Consider the following 26,120-nt stretch of genomic DNA (forward strand, 5'->3'; position numbering starts at 1 on the left):
CGTGTATCGTTGCCAAGCACACAAACTGTCACATCTCGTCGCCGCCCTGGGCGCACCCCGCCCCTCCTGTCACCTCCTCCGCTGCTCCTTGGAGACGGCCCCTCCCATCATCACGCACCTGGGTTCCCACAGCTGTTTGTCATTCCCTTGATTGTGCCTTCTGACTATATTTACCGATCGCGCAATACCGTCTCCGTCGGAGTATTCTGAAAGCCACCATTGCTACTTCCATGCCGTCACCGATCTCTCACTTACCTCTCCCTGCTGTCATTTTTGCATGCGTGCCTCAGTAAAGACTTTTTGTTCACGAGTATCTGTCTCGCCGTGTATTTTGGATCCAACCTCCCCGCTTTCCTTTCGTCACTCGAGTCCTGCCCTCAAGCCTCAAGTGCCGTGACACAAACATAGGCTACCTACAGTTGAAATTTGCATGCTCGACACAGCAGCCAATCAGAAGCTTGCTTCCTGCTTCGGACTTTCCCAAGAACGTTTGGGAAAGTCCGAAGCAAAGTCGTGCGTTTGCACATCATTTTCCAAAGTAGATGCACAGAAACTTAGCCCCAGAAGAAAGATTCAAAAGAAGCTAACAAAATTTGTGTCGCTATAAAAAGTAAATTTACATTAAACCATGACTGTAAAGTGTACTTGAGAGTTATGAAAGGCGCTCAGTGGCCCGTAGGAGACAACGCAACGCAAACAACGCATTGTGCACAAAGACGGCAAAAGACAACTGCAATAAAACCTTTGGCCATGAATATTTTCCGTAAATTAAGCACCGTAGGGTTTGTGGTAAGTAACACCTTAATTTAAGAAAAACATATATACTTTTCGACAATGTTTTTTTTTTGCGATTTCTCGTCTTTCTTTATGGCCGGCAGGCAACTTTTCAGAGTTGTCTGACTTGGCTAACATTTTCAGACTATCACACACTGTTTTTACTATAATTTGGACAAGTTCGGCGGGCCGGATTAAAAAGCCGAACGGGCCGTATGTGGCCCGCGGGCCGTAGTTTGCCCATGCCTGCTCAAGGGCATCAGCAAACTGTTGGAATTGCCAGCAAACTGTTGGATTTGCCAGCACAAGACACAGCCATTCACTTTCGTCGTAATCATGTCACTGGTGAGGTGACAGTGACTCGTTGAAATGAAATGAAATTGAAGTGTCGCGAGCGGCGGCCCCGCCCCAGCTGTCAACGCGCACATGACAATTTAGCATGACTATTGACACGCTGTTCCGGTGTGTGTGAAAACACTAGCTCTGATTGGCTTACTATGACACATGACTCTATCCTTTAGCCAATCACAATCACTTCTATCACATCTTGACAGGGGTGCGTTCAAGTGTAGCAGCACAAAAACGTTGGCAAGTGTTTGTCCCTGCTCATTCAGTTAGACAATGCTTTCCAAACAGCCTAGATCATAAGAAGTTGTGCGCTATTCTCGAACCTGAACGCACCCCAAGTCTTGGATGACAAATAAACAGAGCAGAGCAGCAGTGTACAGCTGTTAGTTTCTTCAATTTATTCATAGTAACACACCACATTTGAACTGAGGCTGAACATGAGCCTGTGGTGTTTATTTTCCGGTCCCGTAATAGTAAAATTATCTGCAAAAAGTTCCTCGGAGGCGATGGACGTGTGAATTCAGAGAGAGGGTGTGTGGAAAATAGCGCCGGCTGGAGCGCTGTTCGGTCGTGTGCTTCCGCCGAAGATCACTCCGCCAGATCCGAAGGTCGCGTGCTTTGGTGTTCCAGCCGTGGTGGATGTGTCATATGAAAATAGTGCTTATTATAAGGTTTAATTTTCATAAATTTGACGTTCGTAAGATGAAAAGTTCGTAATATAAGGTGTTCGTAAATTGAAGTCTCACTGTACATATAAACTCTACAGAGTAGCTTATTCACCATTTCATTGGCAACAGTTTAAAATGTCATGTCAGCATTTCCATGATGACAGGTGAGGCCGTGCCTCACCTGCCTCCACTGACTGCACGTCACTGGTCAAACCTGAAAGAGCAACTATATCAAAAATATACAAATACAGTAAAGTCTCGTTATATCGATATCGGATATATCGATAGTCCCGGTTATATCGATACTATTTCTATGCACGCACGGAGAAAATTACATGCAAACAGGATCGGATATATCGATAGTCCCGGTTATATCGATATTTTTTCGGACTCCCTTGAATATCGATATAACGAGACTTTACTGTAGCTGCAAGGACTGGAAGGTGGAGAAACAACATATCTAAAGAATAAGTGGTCTGAAGAGGGAGCCATTCCAATTCAATAGGTAGCACGGGAAAGAATAATAGCACAACCATGGAAATGTACATCAACTCTCTATTGGAGAGAATGTAGGTGGAAGAACTTAGTTAGATTTTATTACAGTTCCGGCCTAAGGGCATTCACAAGGAATGAATACAGCTTGCCGGAGATCCTGTGGCAACAACAAAGCATAACATTTTCATGTGTTTTGGGAATCATTTCCAAATACAGTGATACCTCGGCTTACGGACACTTTAGCTAACAACTTTTCGCTTTACGAACATTAAATTCGCGAGAATATAATCTTGTCATACGAACTAGTTTTCGGGAAACACACGAATCGCCACAATGGCTGGCAGACTACTTTTTGGCGGAAGAACACCAAACCACACCGCCAAACAGCGCCACTGTGGCTGCCGGACTATTTTTACACACCGAGTGCACTCAGTGGAGACATGGTTTATTATGCAGTGGATACGTTTGCTTTTTTGGGACTGAAAAACACCCCGCCACAGGCTAGTGTTAAGCCAAAGAGGAAACAAAAGAAAATCACGGTCGAGCAGAAGAAGGAGATCATTGAAAAACACGAACGAGATGGGCGGCTGTGTGACTTAGCGTCCCAGTAACAGTATGCTAAGTTGATCATTGCTATGTGTGGCTAAAGGTGTTTCTGTGTTGTCTAAGCAACGGTCTCAGGCAATAGAAGAGGTTGAAAAACTTCTGTTGATTTGGATTAATGAAAAGCAGCCAGTTGGGGACAGTGTGTGAGGGTATTATAGCCGAGAAAGCACGGCAACTTCACTCGGATATCATCAAGAGGCAACTACATCTACGACCATCACAAAGGTAAATAAAACGACTTTATTAGACGGTACAGTTTATTTCTTTATTTACAATACAATAGCACATTTATTATATGTAAAATAAGGTATACTTTGTGTAGTATTAAGGCTTCTTTAGTAGAAAATTATGTTTTATGGGGACCTGGAAATTGATTATTCTCATTTTTAATGGTTTCCTATGGGAAAATAATGACTGGAACACACACTTTTTGCCTTACATACACTTTCTGGGAACCAATTAAGTTCGTAAACGGAGGTATCACTGTACTGGAAAGAGACAAGAATGACAATGGGTATGATTGTTGGAAAAGTGGTTCCTCCAACCTTTGAAGCCCTGTATCTGGGACTAGAACCTGACTTAAACATTAACTCCACCCTGAAATACATATACACCATTGTGCTGTTAGGAATCATGAGGAGATGGCTAACAAAAGAATCCCCAACCGTCAAAAACTGGATTAAGGTGCTAAATTTATGAAAGCTTACATTCATTGTCTCAGGCGAGCAGGAGAAATTTGAGAGACTATGGGATACCTGGAAATCCTTTACGGCAACCGCTTTTTTTACGGCAATTGCTTGTAAAGGTAGTTAAGATACCCTAATCACCCCAATCCACTTAAATTGGTTTAATTTTGTTCATTATTAATCTTATCATTACATTTTGTATTTTATTTTATTTCTTTCTTTTTCGTTCTCATATGGCACAGTGAACAGGACATTGCGTATGCGGAAGTGCAATAATTGTAAAACATTTTAATGACATGGTGATGTGATGTATGTTGTTTTCATGTACGGAACAGATGATGTTCAATGTGCTAAAACGTGACCATGGTTTCCCTTTTATAACTATTTATAAAAAATAAAAAAACTCAATAAAAAGTTAAATAACAAAAACCATGGCTTAGAAACAGACTGTTTATATTGTAATGAGGTAAAATTTGAGGCAGCATCCAATCACAGAGAAGTCACATAATCCGTCATTCTCCACATTTAACCGTTGTATTTAATCATCAAGGCTCATTATGTCTGTGTAAACAACGTAATCATTTTAATCAGAGGCGAAAATACAGATATATCCATCCATCCATTTTTTAGACTGTTTTATCCTCAGTAGGGTCGCAGGGGGTGCTGAAACAGGAGGGAGGGCGTCTTCGAGAACTAGGCGGAATGTGTATTGCAGAAGCCACTACACCGAAGTTAATCCCAAAGGCATCAGGGCGAGACAACAGTGAAAGGCTAACAACTTAGACAATGTGCTAGACATCAACTTCAAAGACACACTGATGAGACAATCAGAGATCACAAACTTGTGATCTTCCCTGAAAGATGACTCATCATAGAGTAATTGTCTCTGTCCCTTTCGGGATTATATCTGGTCCGGTCATAGATACCTGTGAACGCTTCCAATGTATTCAAAAGCACAGAAATAACTATCCGTTTCCTCACATTTGTAATCTCCCTTTCGTTGCTCAAAGAACATCATGGAACGCAATCCTGTTAATATTGCGACTGGAAAATGTGTAAATATCAAAGAGCACAGATCATTTTACTCTACTGAAATTCTATTAGATTGCTCTCTTCGACTATATATATATATATATATATATATATATATATATATATATATATATATATATATATATATATATATATATATATATTCGGCAAGCCCCTTTGCTGCCCATCTTTAAAACATGTCTCCAAAATCACTTGTACTCTTTGGCATTCGACTCAGCATGAAACAGACTTGATCTTGGTTTCACTCCCTGGTGCTTTCTACTATGTTTGTGACGGCTTTATTTCATGTATATGATAGGTGTCTATGTTAAGCACTTTGTTCCAGCTTCAGCGATTTTTAAAGCGATATATAACTCAATATGTATTGTATTGTAATTTATTGTAAATTTTGAATCTCCGGACGGAACCGCTTACTTCAGCATTTCAGACGATAATTGATACTTTTGGTTTCACGCAGACTGCTTACAGTATAGATTTGGTACTTACACGGGGGCTTTCAACCTCAATTGGAATAGTACTACTGTACACAACTGCTCTGTCTGACCATTCCTTAGTAAAATTGGAGAACTTAGCCATCATCATGACTATAATAAAAGCCACAATATTAGCTGTATAACCATGAATGAGCTCTCTGAACTATTGCATCTGGCAACTGCGACCGTTTCTTCTTATGAAGGTTAGTTTGATAATCTCACGCATGATTTCAATGTGGTTGTATTAAATGGTTGCACGGTTGCACTATTAAGACTAAAATTCGTCCTGAGAGGCCTACTCCAGGGTTTACAGAAGAAACTTAAACAATTATGTGGGGAGCTTGAGCGCAAAAAAACCATGTGAGTAAATTTAAAGTCTTCCATCAGGCATAGTGTGATGGCCCACTGTCATACAAAGTACCTGTTTTAATCTAAACTAATTATTTATCAAGAATAATTCAGTACACGAATAACCCGAAATACTTATTTGATACAGTGGTATTATTAATGCAACAGGAGCCAACCCCCATTAGCTTCCCCAGTTCAGCTCACGATTTTATGCATTTTTATTTTTACTCTTAAGATTTTGCACATAAGAGATAATATTCAGTACATTATCCCAAAAATCCAGATAGATTTTGAGATTAACAAAGTTAAAGGGGGTATTAAGGCTAGGAGCTGCCGTTCTGATTTAAAAAAAAATATATTTCTTGAAAGTCTTGCAAAACTGGTTTGCGCAGCAACCTTTTGTTTTGGACCCATTTCCGGGCAAACTCGGTAAAGATCTGTTTATAATTTTGTGACAATAGTCACAATATATATAGTTAAGATTTTTATTATATTATATTATATTATATTATATTATATTATATTATATTATATTATATTATATTATATTATTAGTTTTTATTAATCTCACTGTGGAGACATTTACATTTCACTGCAGCAAAGTTCTGAAAGGAAGAGGACAGGAAAGGAAGAAGTAGCAAAAGAAAATACAGGAACTGCTGTAAAGGCAGTGCCATCTTGAAGTCAAATCAACAAAAAAAACTAAATCACAAATAATGTTACACAACACAACAGACCGCGACCCTAATGAGGAATAAGCGGTACGGAAAATGAGATGAGAACACAAAAGACACGGACAGTCATTCAATCTTAAGCACTTTCTGCACCCTCTTTGTTGTAAGCAGCAGTTCCTGATTAAAGAGGAGAAGAGGAGAGGATCAAAGAGTCCTTTTCACCAGTGGATCAGGGACATCATGGTTAAGTATGCAGGTCTGCTACAGGCCAAATGTTGAAAGCAAACACAAAGCTGTAGCATCCATTGAAAAAAAGAGATTGTCTCACATCTCCTGTCCCATGTAAATCCGCTTCAATTCCAAGCCGTGACAGTTACATATACGCATCGGCGCTCGGCACTGACTCTCCTTTCTTCTTATCGCAGGCACCGCAAGTCATGCATCCATCCAGCCACAGACTCTCCAAAAGCACCAAACCTTCCGCTGAACAAAGCGGGGCTGTGAAGATGTAGCCCATTACATGGGCAAACAAAACACAATCGCTCCAGATGTGTCCAGTGATGACAGTCAAATGGCACTGACATTCCTCCCAATATAAAATAGTGCTGGCATATTCGTTCTGCCGAAAAGGGACAACCTCTCAGTACAGTCTCCTTCTTGATGAATGTCATGGCCAAAAATGCTGAAAAACAATTCACATCCGGATCCACATGACGTACAACAACACAAAGTGACAAAAGAAAACACAAAGACAACACGAAAACAACAAAAAAGGGCAAGCTCGAGAGAGCAATTGCTTCTTCTAATTCACCACGATCCTCTGGCACTAGACCAGCAGTGTTTAAGAGTGCTGGTATTCGACCCCATCTTAAGCGACCAAATCTCATTTTAGTGAATTTCTTAACGAATGTTTAAAATGATTGTGGTCTTGAAAAGTCTTGAAAAGTCATTGCACAACATCTTAATAACTGTATCGCAACTGACAACTGATATGAACCGTTTCAGTCAAGATTTTGATCCCACCACTCTCCTAAAATGGCCCTTAAAAGGGACAAACGATCTTCCCTCTGTAATTGCCTTTGACACCTATTCAATATTATTATTACTCCATCTTAGTGCTGCCTATGACACCGTCAATCACAACATACTACTAAAATGCCTCAGTACGTTTGTTGGTATTTCAGGCCCTCTTTCCCGGTTTCGTTCTTCACTCTCAGAAACACTCACTATATAATTTATGGTAATATGACTTTTGAGTTTTGTAATGTTACGTATGGAGTCACACAGGGATCGGTAGTTGGTCCTCAATCGTTAAGCATTTGTGTCGGCTTTGTGACATCATATGTAAATATAACATTTCTTTTCACTGTTGTGCTGAGGATACCCCACTATATAATATAATAATAATAATAATAATAATAATAATAATAATAATAATAATAATAATAATACATTATATTTTCAGTGCCTTTCAAAGCTCTCAAGGACACTCTACAGTCACAGACAAGCACAGGTACTATAATAAATAAAATGCAATCACAAAATAGAATGCAATAAATAAAATACACTATTTATATACCATGACAAACCACTAACCGATGCAGTTCCTGTGATCTTGGGGTGTGCCTAGCTGTAATGAAATAATGTAATTCATTAATTTCATTCATAACCTGGTTATTGGACCTGATTACCATCTGCACTAAAAATAGTGTTTGTCTTGTTTGTCAAACATCATAGAGTGCATGGAGAAAGTCGTTAAGATTGCACAACTGTCCATGTTTTTATGTTTATGTTGTGTTTATTATTTTGCTTTTGTTGACTATTATGTGAAGCGCTTTTTTACAGCTGCAGCTGTTGTGAAAGCGCTATATGAATTAGGATGTATTGGATGTATTGCATTGCCCCACTTCAAATACATTATTCTCAACTCCAAAAAATATCTTATCACGCAAAGTGATTCAGTAGAGAAATCTCAAGAGTTATACAGTGATACCTTGGTTTACGAACCCCTTGGCTTACAAACGTTACAATTATGAAAATTTTAACTTGGCATACAAACTTATTTTGGGATACACACGGAGCTGTCTCAATGAGTGATTGATCTGTCGCTCGCGAACGAGCTCGTTCTTCCAAAAACAAAATGGCAGCCGACTGTTTTTTGTCCTCTATTCCCCGCCCCCAGTCTTTGGTTAAAGCCACGTGATTGGTCAGTGGGGGGGGGGGTGGTGGTGGTTTAAACATTATAGAGACAGGCAGACGACAGTGAGAGTGTTTCAACTTTGATAGTTCAAAAGCAGAGTGTTGACTGCAATGTGAAAATATCCCATCAATCAGGCTCCAGAAACAACTCGGACAAGCCATCTGTACACTTTATGCAAAAAAACTATCAACCCAGCTAAACAGAACACAATTGATGAGGAACTAGATAAAATTATCACAGAGAAAGCACCTCCAAGGTATAATTCCTCAAGATGATGAAAGAAGAAGGTTACGTTCCTCATCAAGTGTTTAATGCTGAGGAAACCGGCCACTCCATTCCATTAAGCCATCAATGACCATCACAAAGGTAAATAAAATGACTTTATTATACAGTACAGTTTATTTTTTAAATTATAATACCATAATACATTTATTATACATAAAATAAGGTACGTTTTGTATAGTAAAAAAATAGAAAGTAGAAAATTATGTTTTATGGGGACATGGGAAGGGATTATTCTCATTTTAATGGTTTTTTTATGGGAAATACATTTTTGGGACACACACTTTTCGCCTTACACACTCTGTCTGGAACCAATTAAGTTCGTAAGCCAAGGTATCACTGTATTTGATTTAATGCTTTTCGAATGCAAAATAAGAATAGAACTAGATCCGCGTCTTTTTTTAACTTTCGCAATATTGCTAAGATGTCCCATTTCATATCGTGGTGACAAATAAATCATAATTAATTGGTTTTATATGTTACATAATTATTATTCTCTGGTTTTCCTTTGTCCATTGTTCACAGATTGCGGTTCTTACAAAATGCTTCAGCTTGACTCGTGACAAGGATGAGGAAGTTCGATCACATTACAGCAACTGGCATTGGCTTGGAGGTGCAATATCAAGGTTTTGCTACGGATAAAATGGTATATGGCTTTTCACCTTCCTATCTCCTTGACTAGGTGACACTCGACTTATTCAACCCAAACTCTTTGTTCATGACATGATTGGCTGGCAATCGGTTCATGGTGTCGTCCCCTGCCCAGGCCCTGCAGACAGCTGAGATACGCTGTATCACCACTCACGACCCTAATGAGGATAAAGTGATAAATAAATGAGCTGGACAAGACCTATGTCCACCACTCAGGAGGAGCTGCTACAACGATGTCTTTATTGACCAACTGGACAGGGTGCAGAGGGGGGTAAACTATCCAAAGGTGTCTCCATGCAGGGTTTTCATCTTGTTAATGGATTTTATACAGTATCATACACTATTGCTTCAAATGTTGCCCACCTCACATCCGTTGTACCATGGAAGTTGAAGTCTTCTATTCTCAAAGTTTCACATTTTTCCCCGGATAGAGTTTTTTGAGTTTTTCCTTGCCCTCTTGGGTATCAAGGCCAGAAGATGTTGTGAATACTTATCCACTATCAGCATGTGAATCCCTTTGAAACTGTTAGTAATTGAGAACTATAAATGTGACTTGACTTGATTTAAAGGATGTCTCTAACAAGAGTCAAAGACGAGCGACAGATTTTTCTCTTTGTGTACCATATGAGGTTGGTGATGTTTCGGTAACATGCTACATGGTAGATGGAAAAGTTGAGCATTCCATGACCGCGAATATATCCTGGCTCATGATAACTGACTGGTCCCTGAAACTGTGCTCTTAGATCTTTGTCCATCAGCAGAGAGGACCACCAGATGCAGTGTCCATATGTAAAGCCATGCTGTGCTCTTGCTCCCACCAGCGGTAGTGACATGCAGTCTTTTTTTCTTTTTTAGGCATCAACTTTCACGGCAGAGAAATTTCTTCACGACTTCCACATCGAACCAATTGCAGTCACCACAGCTTGCTGCATTTTGGGGGCTTGTTGTGCTGCTGCCATGGCGACCAAGCAATGGTCTTTCCTGTCCTCATCCCTGATATGTACCTCAACTTTGGTCTCTCATCATATACTGCAACATTAAAGGACAACCGACACCGTTTTTTTGTTTCCTAACTGACATCAGAAAAACGTTTTATAGCATCTAAAATACCCAAAACTTTCAGGCAGATATTTTTAGTCAAACGCAAAACACCAATAAAAATGACTTAAAGTTGTCCAAAACTTCCACAAATGAGCTCAAAACTGGAGAGATTCAGATAGTCCTGCCCCCAGTTCGTGACGTCTCATCAGGATACTCCTTCACAAGCTGCCTAGCTCCAGAATCAAAACTATGGCTTCAGAGAGTTCAGATTCGGAAAAAAGATACTTTCTTGTTTCTCATCCAGTTATGAATATAATTGAAATAGTTCTGAAGAGGAAGGCATAAGTGTTTGCGATCGATTAATTAAAGAAGTAATTCTGTATCAATTCGAGCCGTGTAAGCAATGTGACGAAACTGGTGAAGGACACGACATATGAAGCTCCGTGAATAAGCAATATAGCATAGACTTCAGTGATATGTGGCATATAAGGACATGAATAACAAATAATAAGCTACAAGATGTCAACATTAATGCAGATTGTTTAATTGTTGTGCATGCAAAACGTTTAAACTTTCTAGATGAAGAGTTACAAATTTACGTATGAATGACAGCGGTTATCTATCGATACGTCCGGTTAGCTCCTCGTTCCAGCAGCTGGAGGTTTGCTCCACTATTACGCCAATTGCTTTCTTTCACCTCTGGAAGCAACTTTCTACCCATTGTCAGGCTGAGAGAATGACAGCGGTTATCCAAGCGGGTAATTCACGCACTCCGGGGGGCTCCTCGGCTGGCGCTATACTGCTGTGGTCCATTGGAAATGGCTGGTTTGTCCCCTGGGAATTTGTGTAAACTTACACCTTCTTCATGCATGTTACCGCAATTGGCTGCCACACAACGATTCACCATTGTCTTATTTATGTAGTTCTCCTTCTAATTTCGCGATCAACATGGTGTTTTCAGGAGAAACAAAGTACCCAAAATGCTCTGTGTGTCGCTTTCTCGGTCAGGGGCATACCCTCAGCGATGTCACTCATCGTCATCAACTCGAAAACAAGACTTCATGAATATTCAGTGCGAGTTTTAAAACGTAAAATATAGCTATATGTGGTGGAATCTTTGTAGTCAGTAGAAGTCATTTGATGATTTTACGAATTATGGACGCAACTTGCGGCGGTGTCAGTTGTCCTTTAGGCAGCGTGTCTCATTTACAGTTGCGTTGTGCTTTGCATTGACCATTAAAGGTTTTTTCGAGTGTGATATATAAGAATCATCAATGTCCACACTTGATTTGACATATATTAATCATGGTAAGATTGCCTTCCATTATTCCTTTCCAATTTTTAGCTACACCACATTCTCGGCTTTTGAGCGGATGTACACTTTTAGTAAGAACCCTTCTCAGTGGGCTAAGTGAGACTCCAATTTGTAAATGACAGACCAAAGTGTAAGAGTTTGAAGAGATCTGAGCAGTGAAAGAAAGCAAAAAAAATAACAAATAAAAAAAATAAGAGTGCGGATGTAAGTGAAAAGGTGTTAGGATCGCGAACATGGGGGGTTCATTGAGTTCACTATTAGCACCCCACTGAACTCCACCCATTCATTTCTCACTCCAGTGGAAGTACCTTAAGAATGACAGCACAAAGCTCCCTGTGAGGCACTGGGACACAGCCATGCAACAGCCCAGCATTGTAACACGTGGGTTTCCAGCAAAATGCAAGATGGGAGGGAGGGTGATTGGCATAAAAGCCATTTACACGACACTAGACACTTTCTAAAAGGGTACAAAGAAGCAATTTCACAAGTCTAAAGGTGACGATGGGCTTATTGGAGAGAGAAAAATAAGACTGCCAATGAGAGCTCAATTATGTCTTCCAATTTACCCAAAGGTATTTTGAAAAGTTTCAATTTCAGGAAACTTGGCACAAGTTCTCAAGCAGAGCAGTGCCCTAAAAGTGGCTAAATTACTTTGTTTGCAGACCGAGTAGTGTTTGTCAGTATCAACATGCGGCCACCAAAGATGGTCCCCTCTTAAAGGTGCCTCACGCCTATTCTTCCTGTAATGCACATCTTTACATTCACACACGGACTTGTTCAGACCAGTTCAAGCACTTCTTCTTCTTTTCCTTTCGGCTTTTCCCTTCAGGGGTCGCCACAGCGAATCAATGTCTTCCATCCATCTCGGTTTTGTGCATCCTCTTCTCTCACACCAGCTACCTTCATGTCCTCCTTGACCACATCCATAAACCTCCTCTTGGGTCTTCCTCTCGGTCTCCTGCCTAGCAGTTCAAGGCTCAGCATCCTTCTCCCGATATAGTCATTCTCTCTCCTCTGGACATGTCCAAACCATCTCAGTCTGGCCTCTCTGACTTTGTCTCCAAAGCCTCTAATATGAGCCTCTAATGTACTCATTCCTGATCCTATCCAACCTGGTCACTCCCAAAGAAAACCTCAAAATCTCCAGCTCTGCTTCCTGTCTTTTCTTCAGTGGCAATGTCTCCAGTCCAAACGTCATGGCTGGTCTCACCACTGTTTTATACATGTGTCCTTTCATCCTAGCTGAAACCCTTCTATCACACATCACACCTGACATTTTTCTCCAGCCGCTCCAGCCTGCCTGGACACGCTTCTTCACCTCTTTTCCACACTTTCCATTGCTCTGGACAGTTGACCCCAAGTACTTAAAATCCTCCACCTTCTTTATCTCTTCTCCCTGTAGCATCACTCTTGCACTTGGATCCCTCTCATTCACACACATATATTCCGTCTTGCTGCGACCGATCTTCATTCCTCTCCTTTCCAGGGCATATCTCCACATCTCTAGTTTCTCCGCCCCCTCCTTTCCGTTCTCGCTACAGATCACAATGTCATCTGCAAACATCATGGTCCAAGGAGATTCATGTCTAACATTGTCTGTCAGGCTGTCCATCACCATAGCAAACAGGAAGGGGCTCAGAGAAGACCCATGGTGGAGTCCCACCTCCAACTTGAATTCCTCAGTCACACCGACAGCACACCTCACAACTGTCTTACAGTCATGATACATGTCTTGCACCGCTTTGACATACTTTTCTGTCACTCCAGACTTCCTCATGCAATACCACAGCTCTTCTCTGGGCACCCTGTCGTACGCTTTCTCCAGATCTACAAAGACACAATGCAATTCCTTCTGACCTTCTCTGTACCAGTTCAAGCACAACCACTGTAAATGCACATTTCCATCCATCCATGTACACAACCACCGCCATTCAAGGTAATGCATTACACATCAGGCCTCCCAATATTTTTGGCCATCAATACGTCTGTGTACGCTCTCAGTCGTACAGGATTGGTCCATCGATGAGAAGGTTTCTTCAGCCGTCATCTGTACTTTTTGAAGGTGTCGGACGTTTCGCCTCCTATCCAAGAGGCTTTGTCAGCGAACTAAAGTCTGACTGGTCGTATCGGCCCTATTTATATATCCCTAATGTCCAGACATGGCGGCGCCGGACACAGCTATGATAGGTCCCTACTCTGAGGTTGGGGGGAGCAATGGACCACTCCCTGTGGCCCCACTGATTGTTCCTACATTCCTGACTAATGACTGGCCTGTTTGCCCCACTCCCTCCGGTATCACCTCATCAGCATTACGAATATTGCCTAACCTGTGTTGCCTAAGCAGGCTATTGTATGAACGATCCAAATTGAACCTCACCCCACCAGACTGGTTTAATGAAGGATTTCGTTGTTTTATGAGAATCACTTCTTTTACTCCCCTTTCAAACCATCTATGTTCTTTCGCTAAGATTTTAACCTCATTGTCATCAAATGAGTGGTTGCTAGCTTTTAGGTGCAAATGTACTGCCGATTGAGGCCCACTAGTATTATCCCTGCGATGTTGATAAAGTATTTTTTTTAAGAATTTGTTGAGTCTCCCCAATGTGCTGCTCTTTACAATTTTCATTCTTGCAATGTATCGAATAAACTACAATACTTTGTTTTTCATTTGGCAGCCTATCTTTTGGATGCACTAATTTTTGCCTTAACGTGTTTATCGGTTTGAAATAAGTAGGAATTTTGTGTTCCTTCACAGATTACCTCAACTCGGTAGACATCAACATTAAATTTACTCGTGAGGACATTAAAGAGAACCAACTAGCCGTCTTGTATTGTAAAGTAATTATAAAAGAGGACAGAGCGCTAAAAACAGAAGTCTTTAGGAAGGCTACGCACACTGACCAATACTTACTTTTTGATTCTAACCACCCTTTACAACACAAACTAGGAGTTATCAGAACTTTCCATCATAGGGCTAAATTAATACCAACAAGCATTGAAGGGAGAGAAAAGGAGTCAAAACATATCAGGAGAGCACTCACTAACTGTGGGTACCCTCAGTGGTCATTTAACAAATGCCAAAAAGAAAGTATAGGGACTGAAACCAAAAATTCTCAAGATACAAGAAGGAGAGGAGTAGCAGTAACTTACATTGCAGGAGTTTCTGAAAAACTACAAAGAGTCCTTTGGCAACACAAATTACCTACTTATTTCGAAGGTGAAACGTCCGACACCTTCAAAAAAGTACAGATGACGGCTGAAGAAACCTTCTCATCAATAATAATAATAATAATAATAATAATAATAATAATAATAATAATAATAATAATAATAATAATAATAATAATACGTCTGTGTAAGCTTTCAGTCGTACAGGAGTGGTCCATCAATAAGAAGCTTTCTTCAGCCACCATCTGTACTTTTTTTTGAAGGTGTTGGACGTTTCGCCCCCTATCCAAGAGGCTTCGTCAGCGAACTAAAGTCTTTAGTTCGCTGACGAAGCCTCTTGGATAGGAGGCGAAACGTCCGACACCTTCAAAAAAAGTACAAATGACGGCTGAAGAAACCTTCTCATCAATAATAATAATAATAATAATAATAATAATAATAATAATAATAATAATGAACCAATGATTTACATATTTTGAATGTAAATGCCTTACGTGGGTCCGCAACATGATTTTCTAGAACTATGTAGCCTCTGTATATATTCTATTGTGTTATTTCAATGTTGATAGCACATTTCTGCGTACAAAGCAAATAACCCTTGCACTACTAATGGTCCCTTTGAGGATGTTTCTTTTCATCCATTATTTCAGACCGTTTTCAACTGGCCTCGACACGTCTTGGCTGACCCAGCAGAGTGATGTTGCTCGTAAAGATCGGCAGTTAGGACACCTGGGTGGCCTCGTGTGAATAATAGGCTGCTTCAAGCTTGTCTTTACCTGTGCCACAAGCCTCTCAGTGGCGCAGGTGAGGGAGGGGCCATGGAAGCAGGTAAGCTGGCAGAGAGGCAGCTCATTACTCAATGCCTCTAGACACGACGGCACGTCGCAAAAAGACGCAGGTGTGGCCATGGCGATGTAGTTTTAAACATGAGCCGAGGCGTGTGCAGCACGCATATTGCTGCCATTGTTCAGGCATGAGTCCTCATCACTCTGAAGTCAGTATAGGGTGAGGCAGCGAGATATGCTGAGGATGGCTAAGCCAAATTTGAAATGCATAAACCTTTGACTGTTATCGAAATTGTGAGTGCACCGCTATTATTGGAGTCAATTAGACACACATTTAACTTTATGTTTTATGTTATTTATGTATCCCATCATAAGGTATACAATGACCAGTCATAGTCTAAAACATATACAAAATATCCAGGACAAGTCCAGGAGCGCCATGAGAGACACCACCCATATGAAAGAATGTTTGTCCAGATGTTAACCTGCCCACCTGATACTTCAGTGTCATTGTCGTGAAACCACCCATCCATTCATCCATTCATTCATCCATCCTTCCATTTTCTAAGCCGCTTATACTTACAAGTGGACATTTTAGAGTGTTAAATCAATCTCCCATGCATGTTTTTGAAATGAGGAAGGAAACCGGAGTACCCAAAGGAAACACACGCAGAATGCCGCAAACTCCACATAGGGAGGCTCGAGCTGGAATCGAACCATGCATCTCTACACTATGAGGTAGACATGCGAACTGACTGCCTTGGCGCCCTTTGTCGTGAATCACCTGCCGTAATTCTCTCACTGATTCGATTACATTAGATTAGATAAAATTTTAGTCTCACACTGGGGATAAGTGATGAAAGGAAGAAGGAAAAGAAGTACAAAAACAAAATACAGGAGCTGCTGTAAAGACAACCAGTCTCGCGACAAGATCTCTTGAAGATTAAAAGAACTAAAAAACAAAATAACAAATAACATGACAATATGAAAAAAATCCAGAATGGCGCCCGAGATGGCGCCCGAGGAGGCAGCCGTCAACAAGTGCTCTCATGAGCCTTGATTTTTCTTTGTAGTTCTTGTCTTGTTTTTGTGTTTTCTTTTGTCACTTTGTGTTGTTGCGCGTCATGTGGAATAGATATGGATTGTTTTCAGCATTTTTGGCCACAACATTCATCAAGGAGGTGACTGCGCTGAGCGGTTGCGCCTTTTTGGCAGCACAAATATGCCAGTACTGTTTTTGAATGGGAAGATGTCGGTGCCATTTGACTGTCATCACTGGACAGCTCTGGGAAGATTGTGCTTTTTTGCGACTGTAATGGACAGCTTTTTCACAGCTCCGCTTTGTTCAGCGGAAAGGCCGGTGCTGTTGGACAGTCTGCGGCTGGATGGGTGCATGGCTTGAGGGGCCCGTGATGAGAAGAAAGGAGCGTCAGCATATGTGGAACTGTCAGGGCTTTGAATTTGGAGCGGATTTAGGTGGGACAGGAGATGTGAGACAATCTCTTTTCGTCAATGGATGCTACAATATTGTGTTTGCTTTCAACATTTAGCTTGTAGTAGACATGCACATTCCACCATGACCCAAGAGTGCTTGGGTGCTTTGAAAGGCGCTTGTAAATGAAATGTATTATTATTAGTTCATTCATTAGTCTGTGTGTAAAATGGTCGTCATCCTCAAAGTTGTCACGTTCAAGTATATTTTTAGACATCCCAAGTAAATATTTTTCTCAGAATGGTAAAAACTGTCAGTGTGTGAAGATCAAGCAATCGTCAATAACAACCAGCTAAGTAAATTCGGATAATTGTTGTGTAAATAAGTTTAGATAATTGCTGTGATGACATGTGGCTCAAAAATCATAGTACAGTAAAGTCTCGTTATATCGATATCGGATATATCGATAGTCCCGGTTATATCGATACTATTTCAATGCACGCACGGAGAAAATTACATGCAAACAGGGTCGGATATATCGATAGTCCCGGTTATATCGATATTCTTTCGGACTCCCTTGAATATCGATATAACGAGACTTTACTGTATGTGGATACTATGATTGCTTTGCATATGGTGACATGCATTGCTGTAGGAATCACATTGGTGTGATTCCTACAGCAATGCATGTACACTTTTCCTAAAGATCGTGTCCATTATTTAAATTTGACTTTTTTTTGTTTGTTTTTGTATGTTTCCTTTGTGCTACGCAGTGCTGTCTTCCCCCTTCTGATGATATCGTACGTCAACAAATTGTAAGTAATGTGTAAGTAATTTGCTTACCACCGAAGCAGCTCAAATTTAGGCTCCCACATCAATGCAAATCAGCCACTGGCGAGTGCCACAAGTAATCTTAGGACTGAACACATGAGCAATTTAGCAAAAGCAAACTAAACTCAACCCCACGCATGAGGCATAATTGATGTGCCCTCTGCAGACAACCAGAAGTGATTGATGTTTATTTCAGCACTTTAGTTTGTCATGATGAACAGGGCGCTGGTTGAGTCGTGTGTGCGCCGACTTCACAGTGCGGAGGTCGTGAGTTCAAATCCTGCTCCGGCCTGCCTGTGTGGAGTTTGTATGTTCTGCGCGGGTTTTCTCCGGGTCCTCCGGTTTCCTCTCACATTCCAAAAATATGGCAGGCTGATTGAACACTCGAAATTGTCTGAGTGTGAGTGGATATGATTGTTTGTCTCTTTGTGTGCCCTGGAATTGGCTGGCAAAAAATTCAGCACCCAGCGTGACCTTTGTGACGATGAAGCGGTCCAGAAGATGAATGAATGAATGAATGAATGAATCTACGGTTCGATGGATGCATGGCTTAAGAAGCTCGCAATAAGAGGAAAGGAGTGTCTGCGCAGAGCGCTGATGCGTATGTTGAACTGTCACGGCTTGTAATTGAAGCAGATTTACGTGGAACAGGAGATGTGAGACAATCTCTTTTCGTCAATGGATGCTACAGCTGCATATTTGCTTTTAACATTTAGCTTGTAGCAGATGTGCACATTCCACCATGACGTCCCTGATCCACCGCTGAAAAGGATGCTTTGATCATATCCTCTTTCATCTAGAACTATTTCATGTCATTAAGAGGGTACAGCAATTGCCGAAGAATGAATGACTGTCTGTGTCTTTGTGTTGTCATATTATTTGTTATTTAGGTTTTTTTTTGTACTTTTGACTTCAAGATGGCGCCCCCCCGAGAGTGGCTGCCTTTCCAGCAGCTCCTGTATTTTGTTTTTCTACTTCTTTCTTTCCTTTCCTCTTCCTTTCATAACTTTGCTGCTGTGAAATGTAAATTCCTCCACTGTGAGATGAATAAAGGTACATCCAATCCAATCCAATCGGATACGGCTGCAGCGTCGACATACTCACTCAGCCGTTTATGTATATGTATGGTACATAATGCTTGTCAGTGATGGTTGCTCAAGGCTGCCATTCAAGTGTAGGAGGACTACATGCACTGTATTCCAAATACGTGAAGAAAAGTGATGTCTGTAGGGTTTTAATAATCATGAGCCACTTCCCTTACGGCTTGACTGTGGTGACGGGTCGCCTCCAGAATAGACTGTGTACTGAAAGCACATATTTACATCATTGACAAAGGGATTTGATGCCATTTACACAATGACAGAAAGTTTGTGTTCTGAGGGAACTGACATATTCAGTGTCGCAAACATTTACTTAGTTGAGGAATTTGTGAAAATTCCTGTCATTATCTTCAAACACAAATTGAGCACATCTTACCCACATGCTACATAAAAAATGAGAGCGATTTTCCCTTACCCAGACGTAATTTGAACGAGAGGAGAGGCTGAAGAGAAATCCAACACCATTGCATGACAAAACAATACAATATCATAGACATCACCGTCATTGTTCCTGTTGCAGATCACCATACTTCACATCTCAACCTGCCTTGTCTGAGACTGGAAAAACAACAACTGAGCCTCCCTCATGGAAGTTTGCCTGCCTTTCGAGAGATCTTGCCTCTGAACACTGCCCCAGCTGGCAGTATTTGATCTGTGTGTCTTGAGCCAGCTGGCCAAGAGGCAAACGGGGACCAGGGAGCAGGGATCCAAGGCAGTTCTGTCGTACAATACTGCACAAAAGTTCAAAGGTGTGAGGAATAATAGACCTTAATAGAAAAAAAAAACAGAAATAGAAGAAGAAGCAAAGGAGCCCTGTGGACATTTAAAATGGCAAAAACATGCTTTATAACACTGCATTAGGGGCAAACACACAATATCGCACCCAGCATTACCACGGCATCCCTCCACTCAGACTCACCCCTTCTGCTTACAAGGACGCAAATGTCACATGCTTTATTCTGCGCAATTCCAGTTGTTTTCGCAGTTTTCTACCCTCATCATTGACATGTCACAGTCAGAAGGAATACATAGAGCTCTGAAAATAATTCCCTGGCTTTTGTTCCCTTGTCATACGGATGCTCAGATCACTTCCATTACATGACAGTCCCTCATTCGGGTGAATTTTAATGAATGGATCAATAAGAAAAGGCACATAGATGTTTTGTTCTAGTTACAATAACATTTTACCTTTAATAAATAAGTTTGTGTTTTTCCCCCCTGCATAACATTGTAGTATACACACGTTAAAAGAATGGTAAACATTTAACACCTACCAGGGTATGTACAACAAATCTGATTGTATAAGACATGAAAGACGGGTGGATTGATGCATGGGTAGATGTGTGGATGGGTGGATAGATGGACAGATGGATATAATGGATAGAGATACAGACAGACAGACAGACAGACAGACAGACAGACAGACAGACAGACAGACAGAGAGACAGCCAGACAGACAGACAGACAGACAGACAGAGACAGTATAAGATATGAAAGACGGGTGGATTGGTGGATGGGTAGATGTGTGGATAGATTGACAGATGGATGGAATGGACATACATACATACATACATACATACATACATACATACATACATACATACATACATACATACATACATACATACATACACACACACACGCACGCACGCACGCACGCACGCACGCACACACACACACACACACACACACACACACACACACACACACACACACACACACACACACATACATACATACATACATACATACATACATACCGTGACGGTTTTCATTGAAACTAAAATGTAAACCTTTTTTTTCTCACAGCCTGGCGCTTGTGTATTTAAATACAAATGGATGGATTTCATGCGCTGCCAATTTCTGCTAGAAGATTTACAAAGTTCTTCCATGTGTCGTAATGAATAGTGAATTAGAATCCTACCACGTTCTGCGAAGCTGATAATCTCCGAGGTCTCCGTGTGAACTTCGTTGTTGAAGGACGTCTGTCCGTCAAAACTGGGGATCTCCACTCGACCATCTTCTCGCACTTTGCCAGCGTGCAGCCTCCTTAGCGCCGTCACCATCGCAGCTTTTGGGATGGGATGGGTGATATTAGGTCGCTCCCTCATCTGCAACCTGTTCAGTATGTGTCTCTTGACCGCCTCCAGGAAATCGAGGTTCACTCGTTCGGACTGATCCGGTGCCCTGAAGCCGCACGACGCGCACGACTCCACGGGTAAGCTCGATGTCTCTGACACTGAGCTGCAGGTCACCGAGAGAGCGCAAGCATATAACACCAACACTGTGGCTGAAATCATTTTCACACACGTAATCATTCAAGTCCACTCCACAGAAGAGAAACGTAATTCAACTAAATCGTAGCAATGCAGTTAATTCATAAAAAAAAATCCGCGACACTTGAATGAGCACGAGCGCTGCGTCCAAAAGTCAATGAAAAGGTTCCAAGCCTCCAAGTGCCGTTTAATTTATGAGGTTATTAACTGCACTCAACAAGTAAGCATTCAGCGTGTGAACAACAGTGAGTCTTGACTTTTTTCGCAGGTAAAAGAAAGGTAGAGTTAAATTTATCTCCCCAAAATATAAGTAAAACCTCTCTACATGTCCAGTTGTGTGTTGTCCGCTCCTTTTCATTCATTCGGACGAAATCATCTTCTCCAGCAGCACCGCTAAGGAGGGAAAGTGGTTCGGTAGGTTCCCAGATTGCGCGTCGTCAGCTCGTTTTTGTCCTGCGAGATGCTCCTGCCCGAGACCCCGTTCCCCTTTGCAATCACAAGTAGTCCGAAATTTCAAAGTTGATTTTCTTTCTTTGTTTCTTTTTCTTCTTTTTTTCGAGGAGTGGGACCTACGTGGGGATTTCCACCAACTAAACGCAAGGGATTAGTCGACTAAATGTTTCAGGGCGACGACTACTCCGATTTAGTTGACAGGCTTTTATTGTGATCGCCCATAGCATAGTTTGCCTATTCATAGGGCAACCCCCCGCCTCCAAAAGGGTTGCCTTATTAAACCAACTCCGTGACACTCAGTGTAAGGGTTCAAAAGGCACCTCGTCATGTGATTAATTTGTAGCGCTTTAAAATAAAACCACATCATTCCAAATAAAGCACTTCCTAACCACATTAAATACGTTTCATATGGCATGAAGAGTATCTTTAGTGTTTTTGATGATTGTTTAAAAAATTGCACAGCGTACGAATGTATGTGACACAAACATTTTTGGGACGCGAGTTGCGCCTCTTGTTGCTGATTACTAGATACGCACTGCCATCTACTGCTCACGCGCAATCGTCACAAATTTCATCAAATAATGTGAAGGATCATCATATTTGTAATTCTTCACGGGGTAAAATACTCAAATTTACGTCATCTGTTTCAATCTTCAAATTTCGGTTTCCTCTTTTTCTCATCTCACATCTCATTTTCCGTACCGCTTATTCCTATTAGGGTCGCGGGGGTTGCTGGAGCCTATCTCAGCTGTCTTCGGGCACGAGGCGGGGGACACCCTGAATTGGTTGCCAGCCAATCGCAGGGCACACAAAGACATACAACAGTCACTCTCACACTCACACCTAGGGACAATTTGGAGTGGTCAATCTGCCTGCCATGCATGTTCTTGGAGTGTGGGAGGAAACCGGAGGACCCAGAGAAAACCCACGCGGGTCCGGGGAGAACATGCAAACTGCACGCAGGGAGGCCGGACCGGGACGCGAACCGGCAACCTCTGCACTGTGAAGCCGGTGTGCTAACCACTCGACTACCGGGCCGCCCTTCCTCTTTTTCTGTTTTTGCTAAATAAATTAGGACAAATGGCGCAACAGGAGACAACACGCACGTTTTTGGAGACCAAGTTTGTATGCCAAAGAACACCAGAACCACAGTAATGTTAAATGTAATAAGACTTGGTTGATTCTCCAATCACAAAGTTTTAAAATAATAAAAACAATATTTTAACAGATTAATATGGTCAATCCGGAAACAAATTCCTTGTGTGTTCCACATACTTGGCAATAAAGATGATTCTGATTCTGAACATTTACTTTTCAATCATGCACTAACACCTTAAAGAGTTTTTTTTTTCCGATGACGAAATAAAAGTAATACAGTGTAGCAGTTGAGGAAGGAGAACACATGATCGACTCAAGTATATCTTTATTCCAACTGCTAACAAGTAGATCTAACTCAAACAGCAAATGCAGTGAAGTATATGTAACATGCACCCCCCCCCCCCCCCCCCCGTGCACCTGCTGGGTGAGATGCCTGGTCCTAGTGCCTGCCACACAGCACCCCCACCAGAACACCAAGAAGGAAGGTCAAGGCGAAAATGTTGCAGGGGACTTGACCAGCCTGCCACGACAACTACGCAGTCTGTCGTTCGGTGGTGAAGGTGAAATTATTCGGGCAGGTGATCCAGGTGAGACCTGAGTGGGGGAACGACACTCAGCCCTCCCGCGGTGAGAATGGAGGTTTTGGAGGGCGTCCGCGACGTGGGACCTGGGCCGGCGAAACATCCTCGCCTGCAACTAAATAAGCCGGTTTGAGTCTGGCAATTGAAATGCCCTCCCTTCGCCCACGCATATCGAGCACAAAACTCTTTTCGCCGTGTTCGAGCACTCTAAACGGGCCATCGTACGGCAGCCAGAGGGGAGAGCGGTGTGCATCGTGACACACAAAAACAAACTGGGCTGACCTAAGAGCAGACGGAACAAATATTTTGGGGACGCCGTGGTGAAATGGTGCTGGAGTCCGGGGCTCCCCTGGCTAAAGGGGGAAAGAAGGTGCACCCAAAGCTTCAGGCAGAAATTCACCAGGGACACGGAGTGGCTGACCGGGTACTAACTCTGCCGGAGCGGCGTTAAGGTCTTCCTTTGGGGCCGAACGTAACTCGAGCAAGACTCACGGAAGCCGGTCGACCCAGTTACCGTCTCATAGTGCGGCCCGTAGCGCGGCTTTAAGTGACCGGTGGAAACGTTCACACATCCCGTTAGCCTGCGGGGGGTAGGCCATAGTGCGGTGTACCTGCACACCCTGTGCCACGGCTGACCAGAGCCCGGACACATATTTGGAGCCTCTGTCCGAAGTGATATCAGATGGCGTGCAGAAACATGTGACCCAGGTCGACAGAAATGCGTGGGCGATATCTGCCAAGGTCGTGGAGAACAGGGGGACTGCTTCCAGCCATCTAGTGGTCTGATCGACCATCGTGAGATGTGTACAAACCTGCGAAGGAGGGAGGGGCCCGACCAGGTCCACATGGACGTGGTTAAATCTCCTGGCCGGAAATCGGGAAAGTTTCCAGGTTTTCCCTGGTGTGCCTGTGGACTTTGGTGCGCTGACATGCCACGCATGCAGCTGCCCACTTCCTGACATCCTTTCGTAACCCGGGCTAGACAAACTTGGCCCCACGTAGTTTGACTGATGCCCGGATGCCAGGGTGTGAGAGGGAATGAATTGAATCAAAAATTCGCCGACACCACTCCTGTGGAACCACGGGACGAGTGCGACCCGTAGACACATTGCAGAGCAGAGCGGGACTCCCTTCACACAGTGCCACCTCCTCAAGTTTCAGGGCTGTGCCTGCTGCTTTGAGTTCGTGGATGTCCGGATCCTCAGATTGGGCGGTGGCCATCTCTGAAGAATCCACCCCAAACTGGACTGGAAACACAATCGCGCGTGACAAGCAATCGGCCACAGGGTGACATTTGCCGGCCACGTGCTGAATGTCTGTTGTCACTGATAGAGAGTTTTTATACACATCTGTAAACATCATGTTATTTCATGTATAGTTTAGTACATACTATATTATTGCATGATTAGTTTAGTCTATATGTATGTATGTATGTATGTAGCTTATTAGTTAACTAGTCGCGTATGCAGAGTGTAACAAGTATCAACTTTCAGTCTAATGTTCTCCCAACACTTGTCCGTAGCTGATTGGACAACAGATCGCTGCTGTGTGAGTTTAAACTAGTTGGAGGAGGCGGGCTTTGTTCTCTTGGCTTCCCGCACCGACGAGAGATGTGCTCCTTTTGTTTTACGAGAATAAAGTAGTCTTTTCTGTTCACCATCTATCGTCTCCGCTGGTATTTCATCATATAACTCAGTTGAACTCTGAACCAGAAGAGAAACATGAATTAGACTCCAACATAAATTGGTGTGGTTGAGGGGTGCTCGCCTGCGTGCCTCAGTTGATGAGAGACGGCAGCTTTCTGCTCCTGGCGGCGTCTGCTTGTGAATTCTCCCCAAGAGGGGGTCGTTCCCTCTCGGCGACACCTGATTGTTGACTGAGAAACGAGAGCCGACAGAAGAGTTGGCATGGTGGAACTCCTCATCATTCTAACTGACTACATGGCTGAGTTCGAGAGTTTTTTTTCAAGGTGGGTGAGCGCCAGCACGCAAGTATTTGTTGAATGTATTGTGGGATCCTTTATGGACAGGTCTTCTATTCACGTTTAATCCACGTATCCAGGGCTGGTACTCGAATTTATGAGCTAAAATCATCTGATTCTGATTCTGTTTCTGATGATTCTGATCACGGCGGATCCCCTTAAATTCGGGCCCATGCGTATGACGTACTTTACGTAGCGACGCCTTTACGGATCGCTACGTCTGATGCCACACGCCGGCTAAAGGAATATAAGTCCAGAATTTCCAGTGAGAGATTCGTCACAAGGGGTGAACTCCTGGAATTTATCTCTGTGTGACGACTGGTGGAAATATTGAATATATATATATATATTTAATTTTGATCCAGGGGTTTATGTGTTTAAATGCAGCTGCAATTGATCATGGATTCTCTGTGATATTAATACAATCAGATTGGTTGATCTGTGCTGAAATGGTGAAATATACGTTTCTTTGTCTCACAAAGATCTTGAACAAAGGAAGGTGGGGGCGAGGAGCCATTTGAGCTGCTAGTGAGTGTGTGAGTGTGTGCGTGTGTGCGTGTGAGTGCGTGAGCGCATTTCATGGCTGGAGACTTGACACAGTGGGTGTCTTCTTTGTGTTTGAGTTAACACTGTGTGCCTTACTGGAAAAGAGTTAACAGGAACAATTTGTTGGTGAACTGCGGAATTAAAGAAAAAATGGGTGCAATCTTTTCTAAAAAAGCTCCAATTCACCGGGATATTGAATTCATGACTAAAAGTTCCCAGGATGTGAGCTTTACTGTAGGAAGTGGATGCAGCGTG

General features: G+C 42.3%; 1 protein-coding gene and 1 long non-coding RNA gene across 4 annotated transcripts in view; one reads left to right on the forward strand and one right to left on the reverse strand.

Moving 5' to 3' along the window:
* The window catches only part of LOC148894541 (uncharacterized), a 34,397-nt gene extending 19,950 nt beyond the window's left edge, over positions 1-14,447 (forward strand). Inside the window, exons 2-4 of the long non-coding RNA XR_016115691.1 lie at positions 9,133-9,253; positions 9,374-9,544; positions 10,114-14,447. This is a non-coding gene — a long non-coding RNA (uncharacterized LOC148894541). The remainder of the gene's footprint in view (positions 1-9,132; positions 9,254-9,373; positions 9,545-10,113) is intronic.
* The window catches only part of inhbb (inhibin subunit beta B), a 103,282-nt gene extending 81,134 nt beyond the window's left edge, over positions 1-22,148 (reverse strand). Inside the window, exon 1 of one of the 3 annotated variants that reach the window (XM_089001915.1) lies at positions 20,855-22,148. In XM_089001915.1, coding sequence (XP_088858041.1) covers positions 20,855-21,248 — 394 coding nt within the window. In that variant the 5' untranslated portion in view covers positions 21,249-22,148. The remainder of the gene's footprint in view (positions 1-20,854) is intronic. The other 2 variants (XM_089001916.1, XM_089001917.1) reach the window with 2 other exon arrangements.
* Between the last annotated feature and the right edge of the window lie 3,972 nt (positions 22,149-26,120).

The sequence above is a fragment of the Hippocampus bargibanti genome, linkage group LG08 (genome assembly GCF_051943395.1).
Source record: "Hippocampus bargibanti isolate YZ-2025 linkage group LG08, ASM5194339v1, whole genome shotgun sequence".
NCBI classification, from domain to species: domain Eukaryota; kingdom Metazoa; phylum Chordata; class Actinopteri; order Syngnathiformes; family Syngnathidae; genus Hippocampus; species Hippocampus bargibanti.